At 45.2% G+C, this 18573-nt stretch overlaps 1 protein-coding gene across 3 annotated transcripts in view; it reads left to right on the plus strand.

Moving 5' to 3' along the window:
- NOTCH2 (notch receptor 2) overlaps nucleotides 1-18573 on the plus strand; it is a 132753-nt gene that overhangs the window by 15146 nt on the left and 99034 nt on the right. For all 3 annotated transcript variants that reach the window (XR_012640536.1, XM_074960858.1, XM_074960859.1), the window contains exons 2-3: nucleotides 6725-6806; nucleotides 17913-18172. Coding sequence is in view for 2 of the 3 variants with exons in the window: in XM_074960858.1 (XP_074816959.1) it covers nucleotides 6725-6806; nucleotides 17913-18172 (342 nt within the window). In the remaining variant the exon portion in view is untranslated. The remainder of the gene's footprint in view (nucleotides 1-6724; nucleotides 6807-17912; nucleotides 18173-18573) is intronic.

An 18573-nucleotide genomic window follows, 5' to 3' on the forward strand; every position in this document is an offset into this window, starting at 1 on the left:
GTGTTGGCTTTGATTTTAATAGCTTCTGTGACCACCTTCCTTTATTGGTCTTTCTATGTCTATCAACTATTCCTGAGTTAACCTTGCCATGATAGCCGCAACATATTCCATAATTTCCCCCAAGGTGCCTTAGAGTTGGAGGCATAAAGATTTGTGATTGCCTGAATTCAGCAATCTTTAACGGTTTTACATTTCACTACTCTTTTACATTTTATGTTTGTATTTGACTTGTCCCTTTTTTAATCTATAGTCAACCTGTGGAGCTCTTTGCCGGAGGATGTTGTGAAAGCCAAGAGTATAACAGGGCTCAAAAAAGAGCTAAATAAGTTCATGGAGACTAGGTCCATCAATGGCTATTAGCCAGGATGGGCAGGGATGCAAACCAAGCTCTGAAGTATCCTTAGCCTCTGTTTGCCAGAAGCTGGGATATGGGCAATAGGGGATGGATCACTTGATGATTACCTGTTCTGTTTATTCCCTCTGAAGTAGTTGGCATTGGCCACTGTCGGAAGACAGGATAGTGGGCTAGGTGGACCATTGGTCTGACACTGTATGGCTGTTCTTATGAGTTTATTAATCTTATTTTAATCTAATTATATACCAGGGAAGAGTATAAAAATATTGCTCGGGCATGTAGGAAAGATATCAGGAGGGCCAAATCGCACCTGGAGCTGCAGCTAGCAAGAGATGTCAAGAGTAACAAGAAGGGTTTCTTCAGGTATGTTGGCAACAAGAAGAAAGCCAAGGAAAGTGTGGGCCCCTTACTGAATGAGGGAGGCAACCTAGTGACAGAGGATGTGGAAAAAGCTAATGTACTCAATGCTTTTTTTGCCTCTGTTTTCACTAACAAGGTCAGCTCCCAGACTGCTGCGCTGGGCATCACAGAATGGGGAAGAGATGGCCAGCCCTCTGTGGAGATAGAGGTGGTTAGGGACTATTTAGAAAAGCTGGACGTGCACAAGTCCATGGGGCCGGACGAGTTACATCCGAGAGTGCTGAAGGAATTGGCGGCTGTGATTGCAGAGCCCTTGGCCATTATCTTTGAAAACTCGTGGCGAACGGGGGAAGTCCCGGATGACTGGAAAAAGGCTAATGTAGTGCCAATCTTTAAAAAAGGGAAGAAGGAGGATCCTGGGAACTACAGGCCAGTCAGCCTCACCTCAGTCCCTGGAAAAATCATGGAGCAGGTCCTCAAAGAATCAATCCTGAAGCACTTACATGAGAGGAAAGTGATCAGGAACAGTCAGCATGGATTCACCAAGGGAAGGTCATGCCTGACTAACCTAATTGCCTTTTATGATGAGATTACTGGTTCTGTGGATGAAGGGAAAGCAGTGGATGTATTGTTTCTTGACTTTAGCAAAGCTTTTGACACGGTCTCCCACAGTATTCTTGTCAGCAAGTTAAGGAAGTATGGGCTGGATGAATGCACTATAAGGTGGGTAGAAAGCTGGCTAGATTGTCGGGCTCAACAGGTAGTGATCAATGGCTCCATGTCTAGTTGGCAGCCGGTGTCAAGTGGAGTGCCCCAGGGGTCGGTCCTGGGGCCGGTTTTGTTCAATATCTTCATAAATGATCTGGAGGATGGTGTGGATTGCACTCTCAGCAAATTTGCAGATGATACTAAACTGGGAGGAGTGGTAGATACGCTGGAGGGGAGGGATAGGATACAGAAGGACCTAGACAAATTGGAGGATTGGGCCAAAAGAAATCTGATGAGGTTCAATAAGGATAAGTGCAGGGTCCTGCACTTAGGATGGAAGAATCCAATGCACCGCTACAGACTAGGGACCGAATGGCTAGGCAGCAGTTCTGCGGAAAAGGACCTAGGGGTGACAGTGGACGAGAAGCTGGATATGAGTCAACAGTGTGCCCTTGTTGCCAAGAAGGCCAATGACATTTTGGGATGTATAAGTAGGGGCATAGCGAGCAGATCGAGGGACGTGATCGTTCCCCTCTATTCGACACTGGTGAGGCCTCATCTGGAGTACTGTGTCCAGTTTTGGGCCCCACACTACAAGAAGGATGTGGATAAATTGGAGAGAGTCCAGCGAAGGGCAACAAAAATGATTAGGGGTCTAGAGCACATGACTTATGAAGAGAGGCTGAGGGAGCTGGGATTGTTTAGTCTGCAGAAGAGGAGAATGAGGGGGGATTTGATAGCTGCTTTCAACTACCTGAAAGGGGGTTCCAAAGAGGATGGCTCTAGACTGTTCTCAATGGTAGCAGATGACAGAACGAGGAGTAATGGTCTCAAGTTGCAATGGGGGAGGTTTAGATTGGATATTAGGAAAAACTTTTTCACTAAGAGGGTGGTGAAACACTGGAATGCGTTATCTAGGGAGGTGGTAGAATCTCCTTCCTTAGAGGTTTTTAAGGTCAGGCTTGACAAAGCCCTGGCTGGGATGATTTAACTGGGAATTGGTCCTGCTTCGAGCAGGGTGTTGGACTAGATGACCTTCTGGGGTCCCTTCCAACCCTGATATTCTATGATTCTATGATTACCCCATCATGATACCTCTGTTTCAGCCAGCTATGAGTGCCTTTTCAGTTGTCTCCAAGTATGGCATTTAGATGCCCGCTGAAAGCCTTCCCTTAATAGCCGTACTCTAATTCTCTTAGGGATGTGCCCGGCAGTCCTAGCAACACACAGGGGTAAGCACAGCACCAGTGAGGACACAGTAATTCAGGTGTGGCTTTCTACTGTGGCTGCTCACACCCAGTCTAGGCACCCAGTTGCCTATCACCCAAGTGAATGCTGCCGTGAAGATGTACTCTAAGAAAACAGATTTTCTGACAAAAGAAAAGTAGACTAAGTCATAGCAGCCTCCTTAGATATGTTGCAAGCTCTTTCAGGCTGAAGAGGCAGATCAGTTATATACTAACCTAATGATTAATGAAGGCAGGAGGGATCTTGTGAGACAAGGGGTAAGAATCAGTGACAACATGACTCAAAAACCTTGTTTGATCCACTTGGTCCGTGTGCAACTTTAGAAGAAAGGTCTGGTCAGTCTATTTTGTCTTTCCAGATAATACCCTCTTCCTTCATGTTGAGCATACAGTAAATTTTCAGTTAACTCAGTGTTTAGCATAACCTTAATATAATGTTTATTGTGGGTGAGTTAATGGTATTGGAAGCTTTACTTTTATTTTCTGACTCTTGTGCGTAGCTTGGTAAGGTAGCCTAGACATGGCTTTTGATGTAAACAAAGTAACTGAAGTTGCTTATTTCTTTGTGTTCATTATTAAATTGTCTTCCTGCATTTCATGGTAATTTTAGCAATGCTTGCACAGAGAAGAAGCTAATTTTGCTAGGGGAGCCATAGACTCTAATTTCCCTTGTGCATTTAAAAGAATGTTTTCAGGTTAAATTATTTTAGCTTTTTAATTGAGTACCTCTTTCAATAATTTTAGATATTTGTAATGTAATTGGAACAATTTTAATCTTATTTACATTTGATTATTTTTGTTTAATCTTTTTGTATAGTCTATTTTAATTGTCCAAGCTGCAGGAAGTACACAAAGTAGTCGTTTTCACTTCTGTTTAGTGAGTATTGGGTTATCATGCACTATCATGTACTACAGTTAAATGCTTGATTTGTACTGTCCAATTTGTACAACTATTGAATCTGACAACATAACCCTCAGTGGTTTAATGATCTGCTAGGCAGCAGTTCAAGGTGATGCTATTTTGTTGAGAAAACAGAGGGACTTAATCATTTTCCTTCTCTACCAGTCTTTGGGCTGATAAACTGGGACAGAGGCTGCACATACTTCTTCCTACTGTAAGAATCTACTCTTCTTTTCATGTGCTGCTCTACTTTGCTTCACGGGTCTGCAGGGTCTTTATAGAAAAGCTGAATGCAGTCAAGCTCTTATTTCCTTATTCTTGGCCATGCCAAGATGCTATTGAAAGTTAAGTCTATATTGGTGGCCAAATGCTAGTTACACTTTTGAGTGGGTTACAAAAAGTCAAATAGTCAGTTTTCATTGTAGTGACAAGGCTTCAAAGTGAATATGGAAATCTGTTTGCAAGTACTGGTGAAGAAGAAATAAACCAAATCTTCTGGTTGTCATTGTCTTGGCCTTGGGTAGGTTGAAAATTCAAGCACTCTGAGGTAGAGACACATGATGAACACACACCTCTGTCTTCTGGGGCCAGTCCATTAATATTTGCTAATGGTCACTTTATTTCTTGTCCTACTCAGAGGATAATGGAGGACCGTAGAGGGAGAAGTTGCTAAATCTTAAATGCCCAGACCCTTTACAATTAAAAACCATACTGGCCCAAACTTAACATTTGCTGTGGGAGCAGTTAGGCTGCTGCACCAGTAATGTTAGAGATACAGTTGTAAATATAACTATGGGGTGTGGGTTATTTGGCCATTTACTGTGTAAGAGCTATGGATGTTGCTGGTAATTGGAGGAAGAGTAGGTCATAGGTGCAAATTGTAATCAGACTGAACTTTTTTGACAGTTGCTGGAAAATAATTGTTGTAAAGCTGTGTTAAAGCTCTTGTTGCCTAGTAACCCTGACCTAATAGGTTATCGTAAGGGGCTCAGAGAGGAATTTTGTTCATTTCCTGACTACTGAGCAGAGGCTGTACTGTCTCTAAGTGCCTCATTTTCTGAAATCAAGTTAATAAGAAACAGGCATTCACATTTTGTGAGGAATAGAATTGCTGTAGCTTTAGATATTGGACTTAATTTTATTTTATTTTCTTGGGGCTGCAAGTGTACAGTGTTCCTACACACCTCATAGGGTATATGAATTATTTACATGCTCAAGGATTGTTGAGAAATAACATTTCAAGCCTGATATAGTAACTGCAGTCCTTTCTGAGTTTGTCTGGTTTGCAGACGTAATGGGAACTGGATGCTGAGAAACTTTAGTAGGCCTGATACCTCTGCCTCTGTTGCTTTGTGTCTGGGGCAGCCCACTAGCTCCGTTCCTTGTTGGAGAAATTCGTGTCCAGAATTTAGACCCTAAGGGCTGGTTGGACAAGGACTCCCCCTCCACCTCTGTTCTATCAAATTACTCATGAATATAGGTGTCTGCTTCACTCAACTACAAGTAATCCAAATACAGAAGCTGAAGTTAAATGTTCAGGATTTGATACAAATCAACAAAAGCAAAACTGAAATAAGGGGCTGCCTGTCCTGCAGCATGTGGAACACATGGGTCTGTAGATTAGAATAGCAGTGCGAGACGGGGCAATATATTACTGAAGCTCCTAGAGGCCTCAACCAAGATCAATGATGTTTAGTGCTTTACAAACACACAGTATCCTTAAGCTGACAGTCTAAATAGACACGGCAGACAAAGGTCTTGGGGATAAGTGGGGGTAAAAAAGGCACAGAGGTGGAGTGACTTGCTCAAGACCATCTAGCAGGCAAGTGACAAAACCCGGAGTAGAACCTAGGTCTCCTTATTCTGTTAGTGCCTTATCCATTAGACCAGGGGTCTCAAACACATGGTCCGTGGGCAGCCTGTGGAGTTATTTCTTGTGGCCCGCCATAGGCGCCTACTCCACCAGCAGCCAAGCTCCCTCCTCCCCCCTCCCTAGCGGGAGATGTGGCACGCTCAGGGGAGGAGACGGTGCTGGGGCGAGGATTTGGGGAAGGGGTTGGAATTGGGGTGAGAAGAGGCGGGGCAGGGGCGGGGCCTCAGGGACTAGACGAGTAGTCTGAGGTATGAAGTTCAGCATGTATGATTCTTTGCTGTGAGTAGCTGGGAAGAATGTTTGTTAAAAGTGGCAATGTATTTTGTATGCATAGTTACTTTTAAAAGTTCCTGCCATTGCAGCTCTGTTGATAGACTGTTAGTGTAGATCATCATCAGTGTTACTGACCACATAAGGAATAGTTACAGGTGTTTATATTTTATTAAAACCCCTCTTCACATTACAGTTTTAAAAAAGTTAATACATTGACTTTTAATATCATACTATATTACTCTTCATTTTTTACTATGCTTTTGTATTATTGTATGAAAAGGTTTCAGAGATGCGGCCCTCGGGCCAATGTACTAGTCCTCATGTGGCCCTCGTGGTGATTTGAGTTTGAGATACCTGCACTAGACCATGCCTGATGCCTCGCTAAAAAGTCTCTAAATTCAGTCTACAGAATGTCTTTCCTTCTCAGTATGTAGATTCTGTTATACAAATCTTTGTTTCTTAAGAGCTAATCTGCTCCTGTTTATCTCCCAGCCATAATCTTCTGATCAATCATAATTGCCACATTAACTGTGATGTTTTAGCAATTTCTGGATTAATTTGGAGAGCAGCAAATGTATGTGAGATATTGAGGAACAGAGCCTCTCTTTTAATGCATATGTCCCTAGAGGTTGGAAAGAAGGGATGGAAAAAGAGTGTGGTGCAGGATATTCTAAGTAGAAAGTTCATCAGGAGCTGTTTTATTTAAGGGTGGCTCCAAGCCCAAGGTGTAAAGTTTGAAACCACTGTGTCCTATACATTGAAGTAATGCTACTGTCTTTGTTGTTTGCTAGAGTTACTGTGCTTTGTTTTGAAAGTCTATCTGTTAAGAGAAACTAGATGTTTTTGGTGCCCCCTATGTTGCTCCACTACACAAGCATTGTGGATTTGATTCTTTTTGCAATCCCTTGGGCTACTTTTGAAGTTTTAAATATTAAACACTTCAGTGTTTTAATACTGCTATGATGTATGATGGTTACTGGCTTAACTCTCCATTGCTTTTCTTTCAGCTTTACAGTGCCTAGATGATTTTAAGCCTTGTATCAATGAAGGAAAATGCATCTCCTATCGCAATGGCACAGGATACTGCAAGTAAGTAAGCTTTACTTTAATCCTGTCGTCTCCTCTGCTTTTCAATCCAGTTCTAACACATAAAGAAAACAACCCAAAGGCTGTGGCCAGGTTCAGGCTTAGTGTGAATTTTTGATTGACATGAAGAATCTTTAAACCATGGCTGCCTTTGGATTGTAGGCTGCATACCTGTGGAAGAACAGAAAAATAGAGATTAGAGATGGAAAGACTTGTTACCAAGCTCTTGAAAATAGTTCCTTGCATTACTCTGGTTCTCCTTTGAGCATTGTCTGAATGTGTCCTCATACTTGGGTGATGCATGTCTCTAAAGCCATGGTGCCCAAACTTTTCCTATCTCCCCCTGCCCCCTTACCAGTTATGAATCTGGCCGTGCCCCTCCTCCCCATTACTCCACAGTTGGCTCAGCAGAGGACGTTGGGCTGGGGGCAGAACTGGGGCTAGAGGCAGATCTGGCCTGGAGCCCGACGGGGAATAAAGGCAGAGCTGGGCTGGGGTGGAGCGGGACTGAGTGGCGCTCCCTCCACATCCCGCCATGGGAGCAGGCCCAGGCCCTGCTATGCACACTCCTGAACGTTCCTCCAGGGCGTGCCCCACTGTTTGGGGACCACTGCTCTAAAGCATAGCTTGGGACTTTCTGGCTAGCAGTTTACCCTTAACTTAAGGTTTAACTTAAAAACCTGTTAGTTTTTGTCCAGGTTCTTAGATTGGGCCTTGATAGTTTGACTTCTTTACATTAAGTTAGGAATAGAGGCTGTGAAAGTGACGAACCTTATGGGCAGATTTCCCTATCCTGCTCCAAAACATCTGTAACTTGTAGCAGATGAGAACTCACTCCTCTTCCAGCAGCTTGGCTTTATTTACAAAAGGAACTCAAAGCTCAAAATCCAGGCCAAACTTAGCTATTTGCAGGGTTCCTCTGAACTCTGGTGCCAGCCACCATAGGTTCTGTCACCTCTTTGTCTGAGTGGGGGTAACAAGCCCCATTCAGCACTGTGTCACAGGAACCCACCTAGTATTTCCCAGCTCATAGGGTTGGTTTCCTGGCAAATTCTTGCAGCCTTGTTATAAATGTGACTTTGCTTTTTGCTGCTGTATGGAAAATCTCTAAACTGCAACAGGTGCACTGGAGCAGTCTGTAGTTTCTGGAAAATGACATTGTACCTGTTTGAACACAACTCACTTTTGGTAGGTTAACTTTGCAACTACAAGGACGGACATGTTTTAAAAGCAAGCTTCACCTCTGGAACAATTGATGGTGTTGGTCATCCTCATTTGCTAAAGTCAGCTTCCCATTTGCCTGTGGTGAATGGATTTTTCAAGCCTTGCTTGCTTCATTAATGTTAGTAGTACCATTTTGTAGCACATTGAAATCCTCTCTTCTTGGTGCTTACATTCTTCAAATATTTGTAGATTTCATCCCACCTACTTAGGCTGGCTAAGTAACCAGCTATTCATATTTAGCTCTTTTCAACATTTCCTTCATAAATCAGTCCCTCCTGCCCCTGAATGTTTGTAACCCATCTCTAAAGTCCCGTCAATTTGTCAGTATCTTTCTTCTGATAGGGTGCCCAAAACTGAAAGCAGTATTTTGTGAAATTGCACCTGAGATGTGTAGAGGGAAAATCATAATCTCCCTATACTGTGATGCCTTTTCAGTTACAAATTGATGGGGGTTTTTTTGCAGCCATGATGCACTGCATGCTAACACTTGCTGTTCTCTATCGCCTCTTAGGTTTTTCACCCTTATCGCTTTCCAAGTTTCTCCTTTCCATCCAAGGGTGAAAGTAAGTTGAGTGACTTACCGGTACGCTGGGGCCAGCTCTGGCCCCCGGAAGGGGCAGGGCCTAAGGCAGAAGGGGAGGGGCTGAGGGGGGGTCAGAGCCAGCCCCAGCCCACCCTGTAAAATAAGTGCTCCCCCTCCCCCACCGGGGTAGCAGCAGCAGCAGCAGCCCGGGGCTCCGATAGCTATTTAAAGGGCCTGGGGCTCCCCTGCTTCTACTGCCCTGGTCCTTTAAATAGCCCCTGGAGTAGACGCGGCGGGGCTCCGGCGGCTATTTAAAGGGCCGGGGCGGTAGAAGCAGGGGAGCCCCGGGCCCTTTAAATAGCTGTTGGAGCCCCACCGCCGCTACCCCAGGGCTCCAGCAGCGGGGCTCTGGAGGCAATTTAAAGGGCCTGGGGCTCCAGCCACTGCTGGGAGCCCCATGGAGCCCCAGGCCCTTTAAATTGCCCCCTGGGGAAACCGGGCTGCCCCAGTACGGTGCACTGGCTCTTGCCGGTACACCGTACCGGGGCGTACCGGCTTACTTTCACCTCTGTTTCCATGCTTTCGATTATTTGCCCCAGATGTATGAGTGACATTTTTTAAAGCTAAAGCTTACTTTCTCTCCTTATCTGTTAAATAACTTTCTGTTTCTGTCTTGTGACTGGTGTTGCAATTGCTCCCAATCAGCACCACTTGTAAATTTATTAATCTGGTGTCTGTCTAGGTGTGTAGATCATAATAAAGGTGTTAAATAAAACTGATTCCAAAACTGGTCCCTGTTGTGCCTTGTTACAAACGTCTCCATCTTGATATAGTCCTATTAATCGTGTTCTTGACTATATGACAGTTTTCAATACACCTGGTAACTTAGCTACTTTAAATTTCTCATTTAAGATTTTGACGCTGTTAGTTGTTCTACTAAATCCAACTGTTGCTCACTTCACTATCAAGCATATGTGTCAAGAGGGACACCCAAGTAATTTAAAGCCACGATTGCTGGCAATACTTCTGGCTGGTGATAGCTTTAATCGTTTGACAAAAATGTATGATTTAGAGGTGTTTGTAACTCTTGCTGCTGCCTGCCTTCTTTTCTGGTAAAAGTCTAATGCAGGCCCAATCGTCCCTTACTCCCAGTCTCACAGCTCAATCCTTCTAAAGGCACCAATGAAAACTGAAGACATGCAGTGCAAGTTCTGACACCTGTATGACCTTGCACCAAATTTCCAGTTCTGGTTTAATGGTTTGTTTTTTGTAGAGAGGAAGGAAATGTAACAGAAAACTCAAACTCAGTCCTTTAAGGTGGAATTTCCATGTTGGCTGTTAGCATCCTGTTTTCCTTTGCAATGACTATGGGGAACTTTTAATAGGGAACTTCCCATCTGCTGGGGCACCCTAAACTGTTTTCTGAAATATTTTTATAGCTGCAAGAGTAGAAACATTGTGTTCAGGAAGCTGAGCTTTCAGACCAGGGCAAGTGGGCTGACTGTGAGCTCTCCAGTATCACTCACTAGTTAGCTAAATCCCCACCCCTCCCACTTGGTTGTGTTTTCTGAGTTTGCTGCAGTACTTCCTCTGTTTGGCAATAAGTTAATGAGAGGCTGTCTTCCTCTTTCTTCTCTCCACAGAGTTGTTTGTTCCAGTGTGTTATCAGACTAACTTGTTAAGGCTGGGAGTAGGGGAAGATTTAGGGCCTGCAGTGGACTTTTCCCAGAAAGGAGAAAGGCGATAGCAAGAGTTATATACAGCTTTAAATCATACATTTTTTTTTTTCAAATAAATGGTTAAAGCCACCACCAGCCAGATGTATTGCAAACAACCACAGCTTTAAATTACTATCCGTGAGGAACAAATGGACAGATGAAGTAGAAGCCCCGTACATCATAGGTAGATATACACTGAATAAAAATTGGGTTCGACTAAAGTGTTCATAAGCAAAATAACTAGTCTAAATACTTGGCAAAGCAGCTAGAAAATGACAGCTTAGTACTGAAACCACTGTCATCAGAGTGGTAATTCTGCACTGTCCATGTCCTGCTTAAAAAGAGACCTGGATTTAGGTTAGAAAAAGTCTTCTCTAACGTGGCCAACTTCTGGCGGTTAATTCTTTCAGGGTGGGGATGGAGATCTTGCGCCTGATGTTAAAGCCGTGTTGGATCCTGTATATTCTGTTAAAGCACACGGCTCTTGTGACTGGTTTATATATGCTTTGGGTAGCTCCGTTCCCGCTGTGCCAGTTTTCTTATGGCACTGTTTGATGGTGCTTCTAATCTCCTTTATCCTTGACTTTGTAGTTAGGCAAATTCCTCCCTCCTGTTTCTGTCTATCCTGAGGTCAGAATTAGTTTTCTTTCTGAGGTGTCTCAATGAGTCTCTTCAGACAGTAGATACAAAATACTTTTCTTAAATGGATTTTATTGACACAGTTAGAAATCAAAGAAGCTGTAAAAAGTAGTAATGCACTTGCCTAGACAGCAAAGAACTCCACTAAAGAGGCCTACAGCCTAAATTATAAAGTATTGTTCAGGGTATCACTGACCTGAGTTTTCAGAACAGACAGTGAAATGAATGAAGCTGTTAGAAGTGCTGTGGAAGAAGGGGGCATCTTGCTAAATTTGTACAGGGCCTTGTGCAATGGCCTGCATTTTTGTACACTTTGTATGCACTTAGGGGTAGGCAGAGGGTTGGGGTGTGCATGTTCGTAAACCAGAGGATAGACCAAAAAAAACTTTTAAAGACTTTTAGCCAATTTCTGTCTCTTTTGAATTCTGACTTTTGCCAAACCCACAAGATCAAAAATGCAACAATAGCCCCAGGCTCGCCATCACACTGTTCACCACAGTAACCTCCCCAGCAGCCCCAGGCGCTGAGCAAATGCCAGCTACCTCCCCAACACAGCTTCCAAGTTTTGTGCAATGCCATGTCCTACCCCTGCCTCTGCTTGGGGCGGGATGGTATGTTGACCATAAGCTGAATTCCGTGGTTATATGCAAATCAAAAACTTGGATAGAAGCTGCACTGCCTCCTGCCTTCAAGCTCAGTGGAAGGACTTAAAAGCAGCTTGGGTCCTGTGGAGCAACAGGATGGTGGTAAGGGGTTTCCAGGCCCATCTGAATTCATTTAGCCCATCCTCTTCTCCAGGACTTTGGCCAGCCCTTATTTCAAGTAGGCCCTTCTTAGCTGGCTCTTCTCAATCAGATTCCAGCTGCAGGGACCACCTGGGTTGAGAGAGAGTGCCCCAGACTGCCTGCAGGGCCCAGCCTACAAAGTAGAGCTCCATGAACTGAAGTGGATGTCTTCACAGGACCTGCTTTCAGGGGCCAGGGTCAGTCCCAGATCAATCAGTGGAAAACATCCACTTGAAACTTGAATTCAGAATAGGGGGTGGCCTTTCCCTCTCAGGATGAGATTTTTGATCTACCCCCTTCCCCCTCCCTTTAGGGATTGGAAGGAAATCCTAAAGGCTGAAGGAAAGGGAGGAGCTCCTCAAAAGGAGAAGTGCTCACTCTTTCCATCTAGAATCCAGGGGAAGAAGCTGGCACTATATTCCCTAGTCTCCCAACATTCTCTGGAGTTGGGCTATGGGGACAAAAAGCTGCCCATGGCCCAAGTGGGCAGGAAACACAAAGCTGAGTCTCACCATAGAGACTTCTGGTCCTTTTGTTGTTTGTTTATTGGTATTGCAGTGGCACCTAGGAGTCCAAGTCATGCACCAGGACCCCACTGTGCTAGACATTGTACAGACACACAACAAAAAGACAGTCCCTGCCCCAAAGTGCTTATAAGATAAATAGTAAGAAGAGAGGGATAAACTAGCCAGAGAATCCTGTTTTTCCACCTGAGTCTGTATGGGAGTCAAAAGGAAAAGACGGATTAAAACCTGTCCCAGAATATTTGCAAACTGGGTCAACTTTGTCGGGGCCTGCGTTTTCCCTCCAATGATCCTCCAATCAAAACAAAGGGGGTGTCAAGTGGGTGCAAGCATTCTAGGAAATTCCTCCCTTCGCATACCAAATTAAAACTATATGCTTCCTCCTGTGCAGCCCCAGATGATATCCTTAGGCCTGAATGGGAAACTCCCATGAAAACCAAACATCTGGAAAGATTAGCTAAAGTAATCCTGCAGTCAGATAGACTGAGCTGGTGAATGTACCAAAAATGGATGTAGCACTGTCTGGCGAAGAACAGCCATTCAAACTGAAAGGACGTTTCTTTCAAAGGACCCCACAGAAAGGGGATAAACACAACATTGGGGAGAAACAGCAACTTTGGCAGCACAACTGCATCAGCAGCCTCCATGTGTTCTGCTGGTTCTGTTTCTTTGGCATTGACAGCATTGTTTGAATCCAACTCCTTGGATTTCCAGCTGTGTTTTTTTTATTATTTGAATAACTATCTTTAGAGTGTTTAGCGAGGGGAACATCTATTGTGAAACTTTTTGAGAGCCTGCACTAAGGCACTGTAGGCAATTGCAGACTGGAGCTGTGAGGGAAAAAAGTGGGTTGGACTAAGTTCTGACTAAAGTATTTGTGCTGGAAAGTAGCCCAGAGAGAGTAAAGGAGAAGCTTTAATTATAAACAGCTGCAGGGCTGATGCAGCCCATAACACATTTTTCCACTTCAGATTCTTTGTAGCTTTCAAAAATCATAATTGGAAATAGCCTATGTGTGAAACTTGTTCTTAAGTAAATGATTAAATTCTTGCAGAAGTAGACAAAGAAAGCTCACGTGCTTCTAGAAAGTGCCAGCACAAACTTCATGCTCCCATCACTGTTCCTGAGAGTTAGATGGAAAACTGAGGAGAAACAGTGGCTTTTGTTTGGAAAGGGTATTATTTCCTGTTCTGAGCCTGTTATTTTGGAGCTGACACAAGCTGCTATAATTTTAAGCTGTTTTCTGGACAAGTGGCTTTTTATGTAAAGAACTTGAAAAAGCAAATCTTTCTGTGCCTCATTACTACGGAAACTGATCCAAGTTTACAGCAGTGGCTGGTGGATTAGAAGCATTCAAATCAGCTTTACTGTAGTCCTCAGAGTTGCCAGGCATAAACTGATCCACGTTTCTAGTGACATGATGGGGCATGTGTGCAGGGTCTTCTGTTTCTCAGAGTATATTGTCTCATAATGCTTATGCAGTAAATCAGCGTTCTCTATACCTTCCTTACGTCCATACTTATTTATACCTAGCCTGATTGCAGTCCTGGTGTCTGGCTGGTGGGTCTCACCCACTTGCTCAGGGTCTAACTGATCACCATCTTTGGGGTCGGGAACGAATTTTCCACCAGGTCAAGTTGTTAGAGAGTAGACCATATTATTTTTTTGCCTTCCTTTGAAGCATGGGGCACAAGTCACTTGCTGGTTTGAATTAGAGTAAATGGTGGATTCTTTGTAACTTGAAGTTTTAAAATCAAGATTTGAGGACTTTAGTGATTTAGACAGAGGTTATGGGTCTATTATAGGAATGAATTCTGTAGCCCGTGATGTGCAGATCAGACTAGATGATCGTAATAGTCCCTTCAGACCTTAAAGTCTAGGCATCTACAGCAGCTCAGATCAACTGAGGAGCTTGAGCCATCATCCCCAAAGGAAGCAGAGTATTTTCAGAGAAGGAGCCTCAATTTCAGAATTTGCTTCCCCAAACTTGTTAACCTTGGGTCACCCTGCAAATCTTTTGTGTTCTCCCAGACTTTTTCTGGTGTGGAAGGGTAGGAGTAGATTAAAGAGGGTTATGGGAGAATTCTAGTTTGGGGGGATGGATGGCGAAGATCTTCAGTTTAGGACATTTATAGTACATGGAACTGTTCCTCTTTGTACATGTATCCAAAGCTTTTTCACAGATGATAAGACAAGAAGAGACCACTGTGGTAATTAAGTCTGACCTCCTGTGTAACACAGGCCACATGCATCCAATGAAGTGAGCTGTAGCTCACGAAAGCTCATGCTCAAATAAATTGGTTAGTCTCTAAGGTGCAACAAGTACTCCTTTCTTTTTGCGAATAAAGACTAACACGGCTGTTACTCTGAAACAGGCCACAGGATAACCCTGAGTTAATTCATGTTTGAATTGGAGCAGAACTTTTAGAAAAACATCAATCTTAATGTAAAAATTGTTGGTGATGGAGAATTCACCATGACCCGCGGTAAATTGTTCCAATGGCTAATTACTCTCATTTAAAAAATGTGCCCTTATTTCTAGTCAGAATTTGTCTAGCTTCAACTTTCAGCCACTGGGATCCATGTGGAACCACACTAGAAACATACCTGCTTGAAGATGACTCCCTGGTTACAGTTGCATTTGGAGACCAGACAGTTTTTAATCCATCAGATGTGTGCATTTTAAACAAATTAGTAAACAGTTGATTTCAGTTCTGTTGCCGCTAGATACTTTGCCTTGAACCTCACTAGAGAACTAATCACTCTTCTTGGACTCAGAATCTCCCTCCCCTGGATCTGAGTAACTATCGCTGACTTAATTTGGAATTACTCATATCCTGGAGTGGGGAAAATGGAGCATCTGGAGTTCATCCCTAAAATATTTGTATTGTGTGTCATGTCTGATGCGCCTAGTTGCCTCTTAGACAAGATGTACATATTCTGATTCCTCATCAAACCATCTAGAATATAGAAAAATCTGCAGATTGACTGTCCATTTTCCTCTGCGTTTTTGATATTTTGGCTTATTTGATGTACATTTTGCAGGTTGCTCCTTTAGCTGAAGGAAATAAATGGCAGTTTCTGCTCAGTGCTTCAAAATGGATTGAAAATTCCTAGTCCAAAGGTCAGTCAGCAGATGGATTACAGCACTGACAGCACTGTGTTTACACAAGTTTTGCTTAGTGAGAAATAGTGATTCTGCACATATAAATCTTTATAATATTGCCCCAATTATCATTAAATGTACCAGTTTATTTTTGTATTTCTTAGAGATGGAAGAAAGATGGTCTAGCGCAGTGGTTCTCAAACTTTTGCACTGGTGACCCCTTTCACATAGCTAGCCTCTGAGTGCGACCCCCTGTTATAAATTTAAAACACTTTTTAATATATTTAACATCATTATAAATGCTGGAGGCAAAGCAGGGTTTGGTATGAAGGCTGACAGCTTGTGACCCCCCCCCCCATGTAATAATCTCGTGATCCCCTGAGTTTGAGAACCCCTGGTCTAGTGGTTAAAGCATGGGTGGGCAAACTTTTTGGCCCAAGGGTCACATTTGGATACGGAAACTGCATGCAGGGCCATGAATGTAGAGCTGGGGCAGGGGGTTGGGGTGCGGGAGGGAGTGTGTGGTGTGGGAGGGGGTGCAGTGTGCAGGAAGGGTCTCAGGGCAAGGGGTTGGGGTGGAGGAGGGGGTTTGGAGTGTGGGAGGGGGCTCTGAGCAGGGGATTGGGGTGAAGGAGGTTGGGGTGCAGGGAGGGGTGCGGAGTGTGGGAGGGGGCTCAGGGCAGGGGGTTGGGGTGCAGGAGGGGGATCAGGGTAGGGAGTTGGGGTGCAGGAGGGGTGTGGGCTGCGGCAGGGGGCTCAGGGCAGGGCTTCAGGGTGCAGGAGCGGTATCGGCAGGGGGTTGGGGTGCAGGAGGGGTGCGGCGGGGGCTCAGGGTACAGGAGGGGGATCAGGGTAGGGGATTGGAGTGCAGGAGGGGTGTGGCAGGGGGATCAGGGTAGAGGTTCGGGGTGCAGGAGGGGGATCAGGGCAGAGGGTTGGGGTGCAGGGTGTGGCAGGGGGATCAGGGTAGGGAGTTGGGGTGCAGGAGGGGTATGGCAGGGGCTCAGGGCAGGGGTGTGGGGTGCAGGAGGGGGATCAGGGTAGGGGATTGGGGTGCGGGGTGTGGTGGAGGTTTAGGGTAGGGGTTGGGATGCAGGGGTGTGTGGCAGGGAGCTCAGGGCAGGGGTTCGGGGTACAGGAGGGGGCTCAGGGCAGGGGGTTGGGGTGCAGGAGGGCTGCGGCAGGGGGCTCAGGGCAGGGGGTTGGGGGTGCGGGTTCAGGCCCAGCGCCACTTAGCTGGAGTGGCTCCAGGGTGGCAGTGGCGCCGCACCGCTAAGGCAGGCTCCCTGCCTGCCCTAGCCCCGCGCTTCTTCCTGAAGTGGCCGGCACTACATCCCTGCGACCCCTGGGAGGGCGGGGCGCAGAGGGCTCCATGCGCTGCCCTCACCTGTGGGTTCCACACCCGAAGCTCCCATTGGCCGGGAATGGGGAACCGTGGCCAATGGGAGCTTCGGGTGTGGAACTCACTGGTGAGGGCAGCGCGTGGAGCTCTCTGCGCCCCCCACTCCCGCAGGGGCTGCAGGGACATGGTGCTGGCCACTTCTGGGAGTGGCGTGGGGCCCGCGGAGCCACAGGGGTGGCCATCCTGTGGGCTGGATCCAAAGCCCTGAGGGGCCATATCCGGCCCTTGGGCCATAGTTTGCCTACCCCTGGGTTAAAATGTTAGCCTGGGACATAGGCGCTGGGGATTGGTCCTGCTTTGAGCAGGGGGTTAGACTAGATGACCTCCTGAGGGGTCCCTTCCAATCCTGATATTCTATGAACACCTTCTATGAACTCTGTGGTGCGCTTCACACCCACTGGCAGCCAGTATAAGGGGGGGAGTGGGGATGGGGCATGCTCGGGGGAGGGGGTGGAACTGGGTGGGAAGAGGCAGGGTGGGGGTGAAGTCTTGGGGGAAGGGGTGAGTGGGGTGGGGCCTGAGGCTGAGCAGGGGTTGAGCACCCCCGGCGAAAGGAGGAAGCTGGCACCTATGGCCTGAGACTTGGGAGACCCAGGTTCAGTTCCTGTGTTGCTAGAGGCTTCGTGTTCAACTTTTGACAAGTCACAGCCTCAGCTCCCTATCTGTATAGTGGGGATAACAGCACTTTCCTACTTCACAGTGGTGTTGTAAGGGAAAAAGTACACTAAAGGTTTTGAGATGGATAATATCTGTTGTTCAGATTGGTTGTTTACGTCTGCAGAGGACGTTATTAGGTATAGCAAAATGGAATTAACTAATACTCAAGTTTAAAAATATTGAAGGGATGGGGAGACAGTATGTCTATCAGTCGTATGGAGGGGCGGGGAGGGTGGGACAGAATGTTTTTGCCCCTCATTAAATGTAATTGGAGTTTCATTAAGTTTTATATATGAATTAATGTTATGACCTTATACTTTCAGGATGCTCACTTTGGACAGTCATAAATAACAAAAGGGCTTTCCATAAATAACAAATACAGTCTATGCATTAGGGTCTGTAATGTTGCAGTCTAGGTAGGAAAGACTTTGGGTGTTAATAGTGCCAGTACTGGGACCTTTCACAGTAGTAGCTTGCATTGTGAGGATCAGTGTGAACACACTGCTAATCATGATTTCCATTCTCTTGTAGGTGTCCAGAGGGTTTTCTTGGAGACTACTGTCAGTACAGAAACCCTTGTGAAAGCCATACCTGTCAGAATGGAGGAACATGTGAAACCACATCTGTGGTCGGAAAAGCCACTTGTAAATGTGCTCTAGGATTCACAGGAGAGGACTGCAGATACTCTGAATCGCACATCTGCTTTGTGTCTCACCCCTGCTTAAATGGAGGGACCTGCCAACTGCTTCTCCAGGACACATATGAGTGTGTCTGTCCACCAGGTTACACAGGTGGGACTTCGTAATTGTGTCCTTAGTCATCCCCCCCTCCCATTTGAAGTACCTTTAAGCTGGATGTACCCTCTTAAAAATGTTCTAGTGTTGCCCTAATATGCTGTCAAACTAATAGCTTCTGCACTGGAAATGAGAGCTAGGAGATATAGCATGGAAAGATTTTGTTTTTTTTTTTAAAAAAGCCAAATTTTGGGCCTCTCACCCTTCATAGCAACACTTTAAAAATACAAATGTATTTTAATCTCTTAGGGCTTGTCAAGTGGGGAAACTGACCTCAATAGCTATTCTGGAAGAGATTGTGTATATCAGGAGTTATTCCAGAATAGCTATTGCACTTTAAATTCATGTTGTATCTTATTCCAGAATAACTGCCCCATGTAGGCAAGCTCCAAGAACAG

Source organism: Natator depressus, chromosome 8 (genome assembly GCF_965152275.1).
Source record: "Natator depressus isolate rNatDep1 chromosome 8, rNatDep2.hap1, whole genome shotgun sequence".
NCBI lineage: Eukaryota > Metazoa > Chordata > Testudines > Cheloniidae > Natator > Natator depressus.